Source organism: Dipodomys ordii, unplaced genomic scaffold (genome assembly GCF_000151885.1).
Source record: "Dipodomys ordii isolate 6190 unplaced genomic scaffold, Dord_2.0 Scaffold200, whole genome shotgun sequence".
Lineage (NCBI taxonomy): Eukaryota > Metazoa > Chordata > Mammalia > Rodentia > Heteromyidae > Dipodomys > Dipodomys ordii.
The window spans coordinates 1,093,369-1,112,165 of record NW_012267416.1 but is presented as its reverse complement, the minus strand read 5'-3'; the positions used below and the strand labels follow the sequence as shown (position 1 = coordinate 1,112,165).

At 42.3% G+C, this 18,797-nt stretch overlaps 1 protein-coding gene across 5 annotated transcripts in view; it reads right to left on the bottom strand.

Moving 5' to 3' along the window:
* The window catches only part of Gria1 (glutamate receptor, ionotropic, AMPA 1), a 344,743-nt gene that overhangs the window by 87,729 nt on the left and 238,217 nt on the right, over positions 1-18,797 (bottom strand). For all 5 annotated transcript variants that reach the window (XM_013034904.1, XM_013034908.1, XM_013034907.1 and 2 more), the window contains one exon: positions 11,817-12,187. In XM_013034904.1, the coding sequence (XP_012890358.1) occupies positions 11,817-12,187 (371 nt within the window). The remainder of the gene's footprint in view (positions 1-11,816; positions 12,188-18,797) is intronic.

Here is an 18,797-nt window from a genome sequence, read left to right as displayed (position 1 = left end):
AATCTAAATATGAGTCTTTTGAAAAATTGCTCATTGTTTGCTAAGGGTCACTAGAGTTGAGTCATTTTCAACACAAAAAAAGTTGCTATATCAAGGTCCAGGTTATAAAATGCTCAGTGCTCATTTCCTAAGCTATAAAAACTCCTGCAACCTTGCCTTTTTTTTGGTTGTTTTCTCAAAATGAGGGTTACAATCTCTTCAGGCTATTGTTTAGACTCCTTAATGATATAAATCCCTAGATTTATTAGCTCAACAAATAATTAGAAACATCTATTATGGACATACATTATTAAACGCTGACTATACTACATGGTTATTAATAAGTATTTACTATACATTTCAAAAAACTTGGAAAAAGAGACTATATTATATGCCTTCCCTGAACATTTATTCCATGTCAGATGAAGAGAGGAAATGGGGGAGAGTGCAATCATAAGATTCAATGCATATGTTACAAAATTAAGGAAATTGAACAAAGAGGTGAGAGTGGGCTAGTGGGGAGAATGAGAAAAGGGGTGACATTGATCAAGAAGTGTTGTCTTCTTAAACTTATTTATTGAATGGAGACTCCTTTGGACAACTACTTAAATATATATATACATATATATACATATATATACATATATATATATTTCAAATATCTTAAACTGAGCACTGGTGGCTCATGTCTGTAATCCTAGCTACTCAGAAAGCTAAGATCTGAGGATCATAGTTCCAAGCCACCTTGGGCAAAAACGTCTGTGAGACTCTTTTTTTTTTGGTTGGACATGGGGCTTGAACTCTGGGCCTAGGTGCTTTCCCTGTGCTCTTCAGCTCAAGGCAAGTGCTCTACTGCTTGAGCCACAGTACCACTTCCGGTTTTCTAGTGGTTTATTGGAGATAAGAGTCTCATGGAGGAGTTTCTTGCCCAGGCTGGCTTTGAACTCTGATCCTCAGATCTCAGCCTCCTGAATAGCTAGGATTACAGGTGTGAGTCACTGGTGCCTGGCTTCGGTGAGACTCTTTTTTTTTTTTTGGGTCCGGTCATGGGGCCTGAACTCTGGGCCTGGGTGCTGTCCCTCAGCTCTTCAGCTCAAGGCTAGCACTCTACCACTTGAGTCACAGCACCACTTCCGGCTTTTTTCTTTTTGCTTATGTGGTGCTGAGGAATCGAACCCAGGGCCTTGAGCATGCAAGGGAAGCGCTCTACCACTGAGCCACCTTCCCAGCCCCATTCGGTGAGACTCTTATCTCCACTAAACTACCAAAAAAATCTGGACGTGGCACTGTGTGGTTCAAGTGGTAGAGTGCTAGACTTGAGCAAAAGCAGCCCAGGCCCAAGTTCAAACCCGAGGACTGGCACAAACAAACAAACAAAACAAAAAGGCAGCATGTTAAGTCCTCTAAATACCTTATTTATTTTAACTTCATCATGATGCTAATAGGTACTAGCATCATTTTTATGCATAAGGTTTGTAGAAGATTCTCTCTGTCTCTCTTTCTCTCTTAGTAAAAGTGATAGGAAAGTTTATCAGGAGAAATACAGCAGAAAAAGAGAACGCATGGATTAGATATAACTACAGGGAAATGGCATGTCAGTCTGCCACTACTATCCTACACCACCTTCAGCCATCTTCCTTATCACAGAACTAGGCCAATAGTGAGAGCCGGATGGCTTTCTGATGGGTCCATCTCCTTTCTGTTTCCTTTACGACTCTGATGCCCTGATGTCCTTACTTCTTTGTTTCTTTGGTCTTTCTTCCTTCCAGGTTCTTTCATAACCCCTTGATTCCACTGTATTATTTTCAGGTTTATCTGCTTCTCCTGTCATCTGCATGCTGTATAAACTTCAAGTCTCGGATTGGCTGCTTTTTAATGAACTTGTATCATTTCTTCCCTGCTCTCCCTCTTCCCCCTTGAAGAGGTAGCCCTAACTGCTACTGGGGAAAGTGGATCATGGCCAGTCTTGGAACTTTCTGCTGACTGAGGAGTATTACTGACTGAGGATTCTCTTTCCTCTCTCTAAGTATATATAAACAGGAAATGGCACCGTGGCTCAAGTGGTAGAGTGCTAGCCTTGAGCTGAAGAGCTGAGGGACAGCACCTATGCCCAGAGTTCAAGCCCCATGACCAACAAAAATAAAAAATTAAAAAATATGAATTTATTTATAAACATATCAATATATTATATAAGATATTTATATATTTTATTATATAATGTATACTTATATAATGTCATATAATATACTTATATAAAATAAGATATATATGTAAAGATATATAATATATGCAGAGAATGCTTAAATAATATATATGTATGCATATATATGCAGAGAATCCATACACACAGACAGTTTTTGTGTTGTGTGTGTGCATATGTTGGTACTAGGAATTGAACTCTGGGCTTTATATTCTTGCTGAACTTTCACACTCAGAGCTGGTTCTCTACCACTTGAGCTACACCTCCCCTCTGACTTTTTGGTGGTTAATCGGAGATACGAGTCTCTCAGCTTTGTCTGCCTGGGCTGTCTTTGAACTTTCAGTCCTTAGATTTCCAGCCTCCTGAGTAGCTAGGATGACAGCCGTGTGCCACCCAGGGCCCAGCACTTTGAGAGGTTTAATGGATATTGTTTCTTCCCTTGAATCTGGCTGGGGTGACAGCATGGCAAAAGGCACATTATGTCACTTCCATGGGGACCTCATGACAAGTGATATAGCTTCACCTGCTTCTCTTTAGGCTACCTATTCTTGGAAACCATCCATCATGCTGTGAGGGAAGCCCACGCAGGAGCAGAGAGAGAGCGAGCATGTGTAGGTGTTCAGGTCAGCAGCCCTAACCGGAGACATGAAAGAGAAACAGCATTCAGAGGATTCTGCCCTGCTTCCCCTCCGCCATCCACTCAGCCACAGCCTTTTATCTTTCCCATCCCAGGTCCCAGACAGAAGCAGAGACAAGATGTCCCATGGTGCCTCCTTTCCAAATATCCTGCACAATTCACGTGCTTCATAACTGGCTCTGATTTTATATCCAAAGTTTGAGGTGTTCTCCACCCCATCCCACCCCCGCCCACCTCCATAGCAGCAGTAGTAAGGCTCTGAGATGCAAAGCTAATTGCTCCAAGTCACAAAATATACCAGTAAAAGAAGCAGAATGAAGCCAAGAGTAACATCAGAGCTTGTACTTTAAACGATTCTGTTGGGGAAAAAAAAATCTAGGTATATGTGCAATTGCTGCAAAGCCAAGTTCAGTCACTATGGAATGGAGGGAAAATCACAGCCATTTTGATTACAGAGAGTAGAAAAATCCTAGTGTCCAGGAGAGCAGGAGGGATTGGTGGATGGTGTGGCCTGGCAGGAAAGGGTCACTGCCAGGGAAATGAGTCAGGCCAGCTACGCAGGCAGGGGCTGAGGTTTGGTTCCTTCCCAGGAAGTGAGGTGAGAAATAAGCTGGGGACAGAATGAGTAATGCTGCTAATATCTTCTAGTCATATTGCTGCACCTGGTAACCTCCTCCTCCTCCTCCTCCTCTGCTTTTTCTTCTCCTTCTCCTTCTCTTCCTCCTCCTCTTCTTCTCCTTCTCCTTCTTCTTTACCCCTCCTTCTCCTCCTCCCCCTCCTCCTCCCGTCCTGCTTCTCCTCCTCCTTCTTCTTCCATTCCTCCTCTTCTTCTTCCTCTTCCTCTCTTCCTCCTCTTCCTCCTCGTCCTCCTTCTCCTCCTCCTCCTCCTCCTCCTCGTCCTCCTCCTCCTCCTCCTCGTCCTCCTCCTCCTCTTTCTTGTTCTCCTTCTTCTAGACTTCCAGACTTCCCTGTGGCTGAATGTGGGCCTGGAGTTCAACCCCATATCGAGATGCATGCCAGTGAAGTTCACTGCTCTTAGCTGGGAACATGTGATTGGTTGGATGGCCCAGGGCAAAGCAAAAAGGCAGTTAAGTGAATGACACAATGGAAAGGAAAGAGAATGAAGATTTTTGAATCTCCAGTTTCAGCTATGCACTAGGCTCTGTGCTAGCCTCTGTTTGTATGAATATTATTATAAAACTCTTGAGATATGGTTATGAATGACCTCCTTTTTAAATTTGAGGAAATTGGAGAATTAGGCTTAACTGCTTGATCCAACAGTTAAGTTACTAGATTAAGTCTGAAGACTTCGTAAATTGTATAGGATCTAAACCCAGGTATGTTTGAGTAATGGGATATTTGATCTCAAAACACAGTCATTTCTCCTTAGGTGCTTGTCCAACACCTGTTGCCTTGCCTTCTTTGCTTTTGTGCTACTCTTGGGGCTTGAACTCAGGGCCTGGGCACTGTCCCTGAGCTTTTGTGCACCAGGCTGGCACATTACCACTTTGAGCCACGGGTTATTTCCTGTTTTTTGATAGTTAATTGGAGATAAGAGTCTCACAGACTTCCCTGCCTGGGTTGGATTTGAATTGCGATCCTCAGCTCTCAGCCTCCTAAGTAGCTAGGATTACATCCAGTGTAGATCTATTTTTTTTTTGTCCCTCCCTTTCTAAATATACAATCCTGTTGCTTTAGTTCTTGGTGAATTTTCTCTGCTGTTTATCTATTAACTGTACACTTGACTCTTGGGAATGATTCAAATTACATTCTGCTTTCTCACCTAATTATTTGCTTACATGCATTGGTAGATAGTTTAATTTTAGCCCAGGTTGAAACCCAGTCCATGAAACTCTTATCTCCAATGGGTCAGCAGAAAGTCAAAAGTGAAGGTGTGGCTCAAATGGTAAAGCACTAGAAGGCAAAGGACAGCTTGAGGCCCTGCGTTCAAGCCCCAGTATTTCCACCCTGTTAAAAAAAAAAGCAAAAAACATAGGTTTGCAAGGAATGCAGGAGGTGGGAGGGGCAACTTCCTCCCCCTTTCTCCATTATGGCAGCCCGTATTGGTGACCCAGGCCTTTGTGTGCGAATGCTGTAGGTAGTTAGCTGATCTATCATTGATAACTGTTTAGGCTTTTCTCCTTGGTTACTCTGTTTCTCATGATGTATGGGTTTCAGGACCTACCTCCACACATGCAAATGAATTGAGAGAAAGAGAGAAAGAGAGGAGAGAGAAAGAGAGAGAGAGAGATTATGACATAAGGTTCTAGAAGATTTCTAAAGTGCCTACCACTTCCCTTGCCTGATATTTCTTCTAGCTGACAGTAATTTCCTTTGCCAGGTGGAGATAATTACCATATATGGGAAGACAGCCTATGATCAGAAATAACAGGGAGAGTGCTGGAAGTCGAAATCATAATGCTTTCTATTCTCCCTATTCTCCTAGGACCCTCTGAACCCTTTTTGACCACCAGAAAAAAAATTCACCACCAGAAGCCAGGAATGCACTGACCCTGTGGAGGTTGAGAAAGGGGTTGGAGGGCTCAGTGAGAATAAAGGTGCAGACCTGGTCTTCATTCACCTATATGGAACCATGCCCCTGGCTTAGGACCATGTGGTAGGAAGAGGATTGTTCTGAGCATTGACAGGCCATGGATTCTGCCTGGGAGACCTTAGAGAAGGAGATGAATGAACAAGAGCACCCTAAGATCCACTCAGAGTTGGATGTCTTTATGTACTATGGTTTAAACTACTCCCTCCCTCTTGGATCTACCCTGGAGTGTCCTCCCTCTCCCTGAGTTTGCAAATCGACTCTGTCAGTAATTCTTGTCAATGCCAGCTTCCAAGAAGACCCCAAATCTATGTCATGACCAGTCTTGTAATCACCCATCATCACAACTTGTCCTAGACCATCACCATAACTTGTCCTAGATGGCCATAAGAGGCTCTAATCTGATCCTTTGAGCTTTTGCTCTCTATTCTTTTCTTTCCGCCCTAACTCACTGGCCTCAGAGTTCTCCAGAGTGGTATTACAGTATGAAAATCAACTCTTCTTTGCTTAACATCTCCTCCCTGCCCCATGGCTTTCCATAGAATTTAGAAGTGAAAGCCAAATGTGTACCACAGTCATGGATCCTGTATGATCCGGCCTTTGCCTACTCCTCCAATAGGATCTCAATCCCCTGTTCTCTCCATTTATTTATGTATAAGCCCAGACACACAAATTGCTCCCTTAGTCCTGTGAGCAGTAAGCTCTATCCACCCGAGGGCCTTTGTATATGGCTATTTCTGTCTCTCTGTTATTTACAAGCCTGGCTTCCTCTTACCCATCCAGGTCCTCAGAGAAATTGTCTCAGAATACCCTTAAGTAAGTATCCTTTAATTTCACTTCCTTTATCATGCATTGCAACAGCCAGGCTCCTTTTATGTGTAGCACGCCGCTGCTTATACCATCACCATGGCTTGTTTACAATGTCTACTGTGTTCAACTGCTTCTGCTGCTGGCTCTGGGAAGCCAAGGTGCCCATCCTTCACACTCCATCTTCAATTGATCTTCCCATCTTCGCCAACCCAAACCATCCCCTGTCTACTACAGACAGTTAGTGGATGCTTGCTGAATACATCAAATAGTTTGGGCTGCAAAGAGAGATGAAAGAACTAAATAAAATAAAATAATGCCAGGAGCTAGACACCAATGGCTCATGTCTATAGTCCTAGTAACTCAGGGGGCTGAGACCTGAAGATCATGGTATCAAAGCCAGCCTGGGCAGGAAAAGTTCATGGGATTCTTACCCTCAATCACCAAAAAAGCCAGAAGTGGAGCCGTGGCTCAAGTGATAGAGCACTAGTTTTGAGCAAATGTAGTTCGGAAACAGCACTAGGCTTTGAGTTCAAGCCCCAGGACCAGCATAAACACACACACTCACACACACACAGACACACACACACACACTACACATGCACACACAAAATGCACGCATACACACAACCCCCCCCCCCAATAAGCCATTGGGAGAACTAAATATAAGTTTTACCTATAATGATTTTGTTTCTCTTGTAATATATTCCTCCTCAATACTCCTCTGTATGGAAAAAAAAGCAAACTAAAAAGTATCTACTTAAAATAGATCTTTGGGTGTAAGAAGCATCTACAAAGTCCATTCATGGATCAAAGCTTTCTAATCTTACTATACCAAACTATGGCGATCTATGATTGCAATTCAGGTGGATTTTTTTGTTAACTTTGATGTTAAAATGGAATACGAATAAACAATGTAGCATATAAAGTCTTTAAAGATGCTATTTGCGGTCATAGTACTCTATGAAGTAAACAGGAAAAGTACTCTGTGAGCAAATAGGAAAAGAGGGACTGTTTGGTGGTTACCACGGCTTGTTTGACTTCTGTCTCTGATCACTATTTTAAAAAGATCTTTTTTGCCCAGCACTGGTGGCTCACACTTGTCACGCTAGCTACTCAGGAGGCTGAGATCTGAGGATCGCAGTTCAAAGCCAGCCCAAGGCAGAAAAATCTGTGAGACTTTCATCTCCAATTAAATCATCAGAAAACCAGAAGTGGTACTGTGACTCAAAGTGGTAGAGTGCTTGCCTTGAGATTTCATTTGAAATCTCAATTTAAATGAGGAAGAGTCTTAAGAATTCAGATAACACTGGTCTCCTGAGCAAGTCATTTTGCTTGTGTTCCTTGATTTCCCCAGAAGAAGGTATTAAGCTTTGGAATCAGTATGAGCAGCAAATCCTTCTGGTGAATCTGGGTCCAGGACCAACACAGAAATTCAATAAAGAAGACACATTTAATCTATCATCTTCCTCTGTAAAGGCTAGAGACTGTGCTATAGGTTTTATATGTGTCAACCTCTTTTAAGCCAAGACTGGTAGAAAGTTGTTTCTATTTTCCTTTCTTTCTTTCCTTCCTTACATCCTTCCTTCCTTCCTTCCTTCCTTTCTTTCTTTCTTTCTTTCTTCCTTCCTTCCTTCCTTTTTCTTTCTATCTCCTTCCTTCCTTCCTTCCTTCCTTTCTTTTTTTTGGTCAGTTGTGGGGCTTGAACTCTGAGCCTGGACATTGTCCCCCCAGGTCTTCAGCTCAAGGTGAGTGCTCTACCACTTGGGCCACAGTGCCACTTCCAGTTTTCTGATGGTTAATTGGACATAAACATCTCAAGGACTTTCCTGCCTAGGCTGGCTTTGAACCACAATCCTCAGATCTCAGCCTCCGGAGTAGCTAGGACTACAGGTGTGAGCCACTGGTGCCCAGAAGTTGTTTCTATTTTTATGGAGGCTTGAGGTGAGGTTGTTTTTAATAAAGCTAAGGAGGAGGGTAACCGTTCAACCTCTTTTGTTCACTTCCAGGTGAGTTCCTGAGATGGCCCCAGGGAACCATCAAAATTCTAAGCACACAAAGGTCAAAGACTGAAATCCTCTTTGGCCATCCAGGTAACCCAGGAATGAAGGCAATCAGGTAGGGACAATGTTGAGGTAGCTACTAGTGAGGATGGCTCTTTTTCAATGTTGGGCAATCACTGTCCACAAGTACAGTTTATACAAGACCCATGTCTGACAGAAGATTCACTAAGTGAACTCAGAGCTTGCGACTGGAAGGATGGTGAAAATGTACCACAAGGGAGTTGTTAGGAGATAGTTGCTCCCCAGGGCATGATAAATGATACAGGACGCTAGGCATTCACACACAGTGAAACCAAAGGACAGTACTCTTAGGGGAAGAACACAAAGGCACAGTGCCAATGTGCCTCTGATCACATAGGATAATATTGATCAAAAGGAACTCCAGGAAATGGAAACAAGAAGGCTTTTTTTTTTTTTTTACTTTATTGTTGTTATTCTTTCCTTTTCCTTTTGTCTTGTTTGTGTATGTATTTTGGGGAGGTGAGGGAGGGGGGCACAGAAATGGAGGGACAAAGGGTGAATAAATGCAGCAGTGGTACTCACTGGACACGATGTGGAAAATGAACGATATATAACCCATGGGTGGGGACCAGAGGAGAAAACTGGAAGAGAGTGAGGGAAGGGGTGACATTGTCCAAAAAGAAATGTACTCATTCCCCTGACTTATGTAACTGTAACTCCTCTGTAACCCACCTTTATGATAACAATAAAAAAATTAAAAGAAAAAGATAGTTGCTTACTCATGAAGGAAGAACTGGAGAAAAATAAGCTCATGACATGTACATGTTTTGATGGCTCTACTAACTGGGTAAGAGTCATTTCTTCCCACTGTTTATGCACTGGCCTGAGTTATTTTTAAGCAAATCTCTCCCTGCTTGGTTCTTTCTATTCTTTACCATGTGTTTGCCAGTATTGGCCAAGCACCCAGTCTCACACCTTCTCTCCCACGCCTCTCTCACCCCCTTGACTGTCTTCTTATTTAAAGAAAAACAAGATTATCATGGTGAATGATAAAACTTTCCACATTATACAGCAGGCAAAATAAATCTTGGAGAAGGAGGCTGGTTAGAGAGTTTACTCCATTGTTGCTTAAGAATAGGGATCTAGGGCTGAGAAGGTGGCTCAGCGGTAGAATGCTTGCCTTGCATTCATGAGGCCCTGGGTTCGATTTCTCAGCACCACATAAGCAGAAAAAGCTGGAAGTAGCTCTGTGGCTCAAGTGGTAGAGCACTAGCCTTGAGCTGAAGAGGTGATGGACAGTTCGCAGGCCCTCACAACTGACAAAAAAAAAATATGGATCTACAGTAACACTGAAGTATGAAAGGTTTGTCGGGGCTAGGCGCTGGTGATTCATGCTTGTAATAAATAACAAGCAGTTCAGGAGGCTGAGATCTGAGGATCATGGTTTAAAACCTAGTTTAGGTAGAAAAGTCTCTGAAATTCTTATTTCCAATGAATCAGCAAAAAAATGGAAGTAGAGTTGTGGTTCAAGTGGGAGAGTGTACCTGTCTTGAAGCTAAGTTAAGAGTATGAGGCCCTGAGCTTGGGCCCCAAAAGTGGCACAAAAACAAACAAAATAAAACACCTCTACCCAAACAGGGCTAAGATACCTCTAGACTTTTCTGTGAGATTTTAATATTTATTTGCTTATGCCCCTGATTGACCCAGGGAGCCTCTATTCTATACAATGCTCCCGCCTGCCTGATTCTGAAATTTGGTAATCTAGGAGAAATAACTATATGGAAAGTGAGGTATTAAACAGCTGTGAGAGGAAATACAGCTCCCGCTTGTTTATCAGGTCAATGTGTGAGGTTTTATAACATGAACCTTCTGGTATGTGGGCGAAAGACCATTATACACATGGATAGGAGGCCAGAAAATGTGAGAATCAGTCCGATTGGTAGTTTTCAGATTTTTTTTTCTTCTTCTTTTTCCCCTGGGTCCTTTCTACCTTTCTTTTCTTTTTTTTAAACCTTCAGAACTAACATTTATTTTATTTTATTTTTTAAATTTTTGTGCCAGTCCTGGGGCTTGAACACAGGGCCTGGGTGCTGTCCCTGAGCTATTATGCTCATGGTTAGCACTGTACCACTTGAGCCATAGTTCCATGTCTGGATTTTTTTTTATTTGGCAATGATTAATTGGAGACAAGATTCTCATAGACTTTCCTGCCAGGGCTGACTATGATCCATGATTCTCATATCTCAGTCTCTGGAGTAGCTGGGATTACAGGTGGGAACTACTGGTGCCTGGCAGAGCTAACTTTTTCCTAACAAGCATGAGGCCCTAAGTTCTTCAATACTGTAAAGCCAACAAAAGCCCAGTCTTCCCTTCAGCTCACACCTTCCAAAATAAACTCTACTCACAAATTCCAATACATGATCCAAGCAGAAGTGAAACAGTTCTGATCCTTATCCCAAGCATTGAGTCACCTTGGTTCTTTCATTGGGGTATCTGAGCCCCCATTTTTAAACCACAACAAATAAACTACAGTCACTGCTGGCTGGAGAATTTTCCAGAGTCTTTCTGAGAACTTACAAAAGGAGATCGTTGCTTCTTTCAGGCCAAGAAGCCAAGGGCAGAGCAAAGTGCCATGCCTGGGGTCTCTGAGAAGGTGGCTCAGTGGTAGAATGCTTGCCTTGCATTCATGAGGCCCTGGGTTCGATTCCTCAGCACCACATAAGCAGAAAAAGCCGGAGTGGCTCTGTGGCTCAAGTGGTAGAGCACTAGCCTTGAGCTGAAGAGCTGAGGGACAGTGCCCAGGCCCCCACAACTGACAAAAAAAAATATGGATCTACAGTGACACTGAAGTATGAAAGGTATGTCTGTGTGCTAGAGTTGGGGCTCCATCACCTCTACCATGCAGAACAAGTTTAGAGCAGTGGTCTGAATCCACCCATCTCACCCACTGTCTGTGATGCCTTGCTTGCAAGGTATTTGGTATTTTGGGATTCCTCATTGGTCCCTCTGGGAGAGGATAAACCTATAGAACTCAGCCTTGATACACGGCAGATGCTCAGTAAATATTAGTACTATACTATCTCTCCTCTTTCTCTGTATTTCTATACTTTTTTTTGAGGGGGTGCAGGTTTTGGGGTTTGAACTCAGAACCTGGATGCTGTCTTTGAAGTGTTATGGTTAAGGCTAGCTCTCTCCCACTTGACTCACAGGTCCACTTCTGGCTTTTTGTGTGTATGTGTGTGGAGATCATTGGAGCTAAGAGTCTCCTGGACTTTCCTGCCTGGGCTGACTTTGAATCACGATCCTCAGATCTCAGCCTGCTGAGTGGCTAGGATGACAAGCACGAGCCATTCCCCCCTCCCCCACCCCAGCCATCTCCTCCATACTATTCAGCGACAAAACTTCAAGCATGATTATTCCTGTATATCTTGACAGATTGCATTCGCCAGCTAGCAGACAAAGGAGGATCCACCCATGGTGTCCAGAAAACTACGATTGAGAGTGGGCAGCTATTGGACTGTATAACGGAATACAATGAAGTTGGAGAAATAATACCCAGTTCTTAAATTCCCTTCCAAGCCAAAGTTAAAAAATAAATAAATAAAACAACTAACTGACCTGGGAGAGATGTCACAGCCTTGTTGCATGAAGGCCCCTAGGGAGAACCACAAGCTGTTGAATATCCCAAACTCATTGGATTGGTCGCTGGGTGTCTGGTCCCGGCCTTCCTCGAGTTCTTCACTGTGCCATTCGTAGGGGCTGAAGCGGCTGACCAGGAAAAGCACGACACTGACTCCAATGTAGGCGAAGACAATGCACATCCAAATCTCATACGCCAGAGGATCGAGGAAGGAGAAGACTCCTGGCTTGGATTTCTGTGGCTTTTTTATCATGATGGAGATCCCCAGACTCATAAATGGCTTGGAGAAATCTATCACTTCTTCCCGGACCAAGGTGATTGTTAAGGGTGCTACTGCCACGTCTGCTCTCTGCAAAAATAACAGAACATTTTGTTGGATCTCAGCAGCTCTCTGTTGTTTGTTCTCTTGCTTCTCTCTCCACTCTGAAGATGACTATCTTTTAAATCTTACTGAGGGTGAAATGGGAAAAGATCTTCTGACAATAAATCATTTCTATTAAGTGAAGATCCACTCATTATCTGGTGTGTGTGTGTGTGTGTGTGTGTGTGTGTGTGTGTGTGTGCTGGTCTTGGGGCTTGAACTTAAGGCCTGGGAGCTGAGATTTTGTGCTCAAGGATAGCACTTTATCTCTTGAACCACAGCTCCACTTCTGTTTTTTTTTTTCTGGTTAATTGGAGATCAGAGTCTCATAGACTTTTCTTACCAAAACTGGCTTTGAACCACCATCCTCAGATCTCAGCCTCCTGAGTAACTAGGATTACAGGCGTGAGCATTGGCATCTGGATTAATATCTTATTTTATTTATTTTAATAACTAGTTGTACAAAGAGGTTACAATTCTTTAAGTCAGGTTATGCCTACAATCGGTCTTGATCAATGACACCTTCGCTCATTTTCTCTCCCTTCCATCCTTATATTTTAGTTCACTCATTATCTGACAAAAGAGATTTTTTTTCCCACCATTATTTGGCAGCTTTATGGACTTCAGCTTTTTCCCCATCCTGAAAGGAAAAGCTGTTGTGATTGACAACTGAGGTGTTCTTTTTGTTGTTGTTTTGTTTTGTTTTCCTACCCAGCAGCCATGCTTTCATTCTGCCCGACTCTCAGCCCTTCGGTTGGAACAAGGCTGGCCATGCTGATTGCATGGCAGAGGACAAACCTGGGTCTGGCCAAAGTAAGCAGGCTCAATGCTCTCTTCCTGAAAGACACGCTCAAGGATAGTGTAAAACCCAAGTGGGTTTGGGAAGAACTGTCTGTGAGATCCAGAAGGGAGAGACCCAGAAGAGGATCCTCAGTGCTGTAATTTGGGCCACCTGGAATTCAGACCGTATGTACCCTGCACTGTCTAGGAGAATAGGGTCATCCTTTCCTCTGTTTGTCACCAAGAACTTGAGCCATTCATATTGGCCTATGCCAACTTGCATCGGATCTCTTTTACCTGCCACTAAGATTATTCTTGCTAATGAGAGGGAAAGGCACATTTAAGTCAATAAACATTTATTGAGCATTGACTGTGTCGGCTCTAGGCTGGAAGCTATAAGTAAAATGTGGTCTCCACACTCCAGGAATGAATTGCAAACTAATAGGAGAGATATTTTTTCCCCATCTGTGTCTCACACACACACACACACACACACACACACACACACACACACACACACACACACTTACTTTCCCAGTCCATAAATTTGATAGAATATGTGGTATCCAAGTGGTACCAAAAAAATAGAAATCAAAGAGAATTGACTTGAATTAGTTGCTTGGGCACAAGAGAGCAACTCAGAAGGAAGAAATCATGTGACTAATGCCCTGACAATAAGAAAGTAAAATGCATTTGCAATCTTTGTCCTGGAGGACTGCAAACAAATATACAAGTCACTCTCTACTATCTCCCCCCCTCTCTCTTTGTCTCTGTCTCCGTCTATCTGTCTCTCTCTGTCTCTCTGTCTCTGTCTCTCTCTCTCTGTCTCTCTCTCTCAGCACTGTTCCTAAGGTTTGAACTCAGGGCCTAGGCCTTGTCTCTGAGCTTTTTGGCTTGAGGCAAGCAAATAGAGCCATAGCCACAGCTCTATTTCTGGCTTTTTGGTGGTTAATTGGAGATGAGTGTCTCATGGATGTTCCTGCCCGGGCTGGTTTTGAACCCTATCTTCAAATCTCAGTCTCCTGAGAAGCTAGGTTTATGGATAAGAGCCACTGGCACCTTGCTCAACTTTTAGATTTCAAACCCAAAATGTTGGCAAACGCTAAAAGTTTGCAACAAATGCTCCTCCTTGAGTTTACCCTGTGTACAGTCACCAGCCCTTGCATTTCTGTCTTTTCTACCTCTGCCTAATCCTAGAAAAACTGGCATCTATTCAGGCAGAACCCATTGCTCTTCTGGTCAGAGCAGTCTGGTAAACCCAAGAGGCTGTCCAAGGACAGAAGGCACAGCACTCATTTCTGAGAGGCATTCCTATGCAGATCCACTGGAGGCGAACATCCTTCTCCAATGATGCTGCATAGCAGTCCAGATGTGAGGCTCTCGCAAGGCAAGGTCCTGCCAGCCAACAGCCACTGCTTTTCTTCACCCTACGTACATTGGCTGGGCCCATTGAGAAAATGCTTTCAGTGGAATAAAAAGCTTCAGAATGACTTAACTTCACCCCTATAGAAAGAAACTTGCTGTACAGCAATGTGAAGCAATGTGATGTCAGCCATAGATGATGTTTTTTTTCTTTTTCTTCTTTTTCCTGTGTAATCCTGTTCTTTTTCCTTACCACCCGCTTCTGAAATCTTGGTCAATATATTTTTTTGCACCAGTCCTGGGACTTGAACTCAGGCCTAGACACTATGCTTGAGCTTTTCTTTTTCTTTTCTCTTTCTCTTCTTTCCTTTCTTTATCCCTCTCTCTTTCTTTCCTTCATTCTTTCATTATTTTGTTCTTTCTTTCTCTCTCTCTCTCTCTCTGTCTGTCTCTCTGTCTCTCTCTTTTTCTTCTTTTTCCCTCAAGGCTAACACTCTAGCACTTGGAGCACAGATCTACTTCTGGCTTTTTGGTGGTTTATTGGAGATAAGAATCTCACAGGTTTTCCTGACTGAGCTGGCTTTGAATCATGAATGTTAGATTTTAGCCTTCTGAGTAGCTAGGAATACAGATGTGAGCCATTGGTGTTTGGCTTAAATCTTTATCATTATCATCATCATCATCATCATCACTATTATTTACAAATACTTAGAAACTAGCACAAGTATAAAATATTCTTGTAACTGAACAAGGGATTGAGAGAGAAATATAATACAAAACATTTGGTGACTGCAAATTTTTGGAAAAGAATGAAGGAATTGCATAGATTGATTTGCTGATCCCTGTCATGAGTTAATAAAATAGATAACAGGCTGGAAAATTAAAGAGCTACCTCATCTGCAGGCTTAGTTCATTTAGCAACGCAACGATTTGTTTCATGGAACATTATTTCTAGTGGGAAGTTAATAAGTGGAACATGAAAATAAACATGTTTAGAAAATACAGCTTTAAACAGATGATGTGGTAGGAGAGGGAGAAGACGCTTCTCAGAACTTTTCAGAGATCACTATTCACTGAGAATTTCCAACAGGGAGTAACTAGAATAAAATATTCCCAAAATTATTCTGACATGCATCATTTATTTTCCTAACCACTAAAAAGGTTCTGTTAGACAACATATACACCTAGAGAGAGGTCCAGGTAAAAGAGCTCATGCTTTTAATCCTAGCTATTCACGTGGCAGAGGTCTGAGAATCTTGGTTCAGAGCCAGCCTGGACAGGAAAAGTGAGACCCTTATCTCCAATAAACCACCAAAAAAGTTAGAAATAGAACTATGGCTCAAGTGGTAGAGTTCTAGTCTTGAGCAAAAAGAAGCTCAGGGATAGCACCCAAGCCCTGAGTTTAAGCCCCTGTACAGGTGTGTGTGTGTGCATACATATTTACACACACACACAAACACACACACACACACGAAATGTCAAGATGACTTATACAGACCAGCTTGATATTGGCTGAGACCACTAGAATTGGTTTATACTGCCTGAGATAGTGGTTTCTGGAGGCTTCTTAGGACTGGCCAAGGGCAAAACCGATCTAAGACTTCTCTGCAACTCATAGAATGATGTTGTCACCTCCTGTGAAACATTTGTCTTTGTCTATTTTTTCTTTTTTTTGGATGTCAATTTCATTTGGAAAAGGCAGAGTGATACTTGTTTTTATCTGTTTTGCAAGATTGGTTTGTGGAGGGTCAAATAATTCAATTACCTGAGAGCCCTCTAGACCATGAACATTTTTGCAGGTAATCGAAATTCTTTCCTTAAATAATTTGACTCTCAAAGGTACATCAGCATCACCCAGAAAAGATTTATTTTGGCAACTCTGAGGGCAGAATTCCCAGACTCAGTGGGTCTGAGGTCAAATGTGAGAATTTGGGGGTTCTACCAAATTCTCAGGTGATGCTGATGCTGCTAATTTTAGGAACTCCAATTTGCGATTCATTGACTTGGGAGATCTCAAAACAGAAGATGCAGTGACTGGGAAACAACCCAGGGGAAATGAACGTGATAGGGAATAAAAGGAAATAGAGCCTAAAATTAACTGGGCTGGAGATATGAGCCTGGTACTGTAAAGACTCATTGTTCCTGCTGTATAAAGGCGATCCTTGGGATTTAATGGCTCTAAGAGTCCTGCAGCCCCAGAATGGCAGAACTAGAACACAGATCCAACTCTGTCTGCTTAGTTCACTCACTTTCTTCATCAGTGAGACAAAGGTCAGACAGAAATACATGTATGACTATGGCACCTAGACACAGCCATGCAGGGAGCAGGAACTGCATGTGAGCATGTGGCAGACTACAGTCAGAACTGCCTGTCCTAACTTTGGATGTTGTGTTCTTTTCCAAGGGAATGAATCTTCCTGGGCATCAGTGTCCACATCTATGAAATGTGGGAAATAATCTTGTCTGTTTTTATGGGGCTGATACAAGGTGGAAGTGAATGAACGTAAGTACTTAGCACAGCACTGGCTACCTCAAGCTATGTGACTATAATCACTGTTGGGAAGGACAAGGGGAAGCAAAATGAAGATAAGAGAGACGGTGATTGGCAGCTATGGATAAGGCCCAGGAAGAACAAAGAGACAGCTAATAAATTTGTCCTGATCCTGGTACTGGCACCAGCTGCCTCCCAACCCTAATATTATCTTTAAATAGTTATATTAAGAAAGTGCCATTCAATAAAGAAGTTTATGAATATAATACATCTTGATCCCTTTCCACATTCTCACCCATCCCTCCTCTCTCCACCAATTCCTTCACTCTTCATTTTATAGGATGTACATTGGATTCGTGTATGCATTCGCCCCTTCTCCTCTTCATCTCTCTCCCCTTCACACCATCCTGTTTGAGTACCAGCTTCCTGTTTTCTTCTGTGTTTGTGTGCTGATCCTAGGGTTTCAACTCAGAGCCCTGCTCAAGGCTAATGCTCTACTACTTGAGCGACAGCTCCACTTCCTGCTTTTCTTTCAAGTAGTTTTATAGGAAATAAGAGTCTCAATTAGAAATCCATGGAACATTCCTCAATATAATAAAGGCTGTGTATGATAAACTTACACCCAGCATTATACTTAATGGTGAAAAACTAAAACCATTTCCTTTAAAGTCAGGAACGAGACAAGGATGTCCACTCTCTCCACTTCTCTTCAATTTAGTATTAGATGCCTAGCTACAGCAATAAGACAAGCTGCAAACATAAAAGGGATCCAAATAGGGAAAGAAGAAATAAAACTCTCCCTCTTTGCAGGTGACGTGATCTTGCTTTTAAAGAATCCCACAGATTCCATTCCAAAATTACTAGAGCTGATTTGAAACTTTGGCAAAGTAGCAGGGTATAAAATTAAGCCTCAAAAATCAATGGCTTTTCTGTATGCCAACAATGAGAAAAGTGTGGCTGAAATTAGGAAAGCAACTCCATTCGTAATAGCCCCACAAAAAATAAAATACTTAGGAATTAACAACCAAAGAAGTGAAGGACCTCTATGATAAAAACTTTAAAAAACTGAAAAAGGAAATCAAAACAGAACCTAGAAAGTGGAAAAACCTCCCATGCTCCTGGATTGGAAGGCTCAACATCGTGAAAATGGCAATACTTCCCAAGCCTATCTACAAATTCAATGCGATACCTATCAATATTCCAACCTCATTCTTCAAGGAAATAGAAGAGGCAATCCAAAAATTCATATGGAACAATAAAATCCCTGAATAGCAAAAACCATTCTTAACAGAAAGAACAGTGCTGGAGGAATATCAATACCAAATTTCAAACTCCACTAAAAAGTCATAGTAAACAAAACAGCTTGGTACTGGCACAAGAAGAGACCTCGGGACCAATGGAATAGAATTGAAAACGCAGAAATGAACCCACAGACCTATAGTCACCTAATCTTCAATAAGGGAGCTAAAAAAATAGAATGGTAGAAAGACAGCCTCTTCAGTAAATGGTGCTGGTGAAATTGGTTAATCACCTGTAGAAAACTAAAGCTAGATCCTTATATATCAACCTGCGCCAGAATCAACTCCAAATGCATCAAAGACCTTGGAGTCAAAGCAGACACCTTGAAAGCATTACAGGATGGAATAGGAGAAACCCTAGGTCTCTTTAGCACAGGCTGAAATTTTCTTAATAGAGAGCCAGAAACACAACAAATCAAACACAACAAATGGGGTTGCACAAAACTGCAGAGCTTCTTCATGCAAAGGACATAGCTAGCAACATCAATAGAAAGCCCATGGATTGGGAGAAGATCCTCACTAGCCATACAACAGACAAGGGTCTCATATCTAAAATATAACTGGAACTCAATAAATTAAATCCCCCAACAGCAAATCCTCAAAGAAACAACTGCCCAATAAATAAGTGGGCTAAAGACTTAAAGAGAAACTTCTCTGAAGAGGAAAG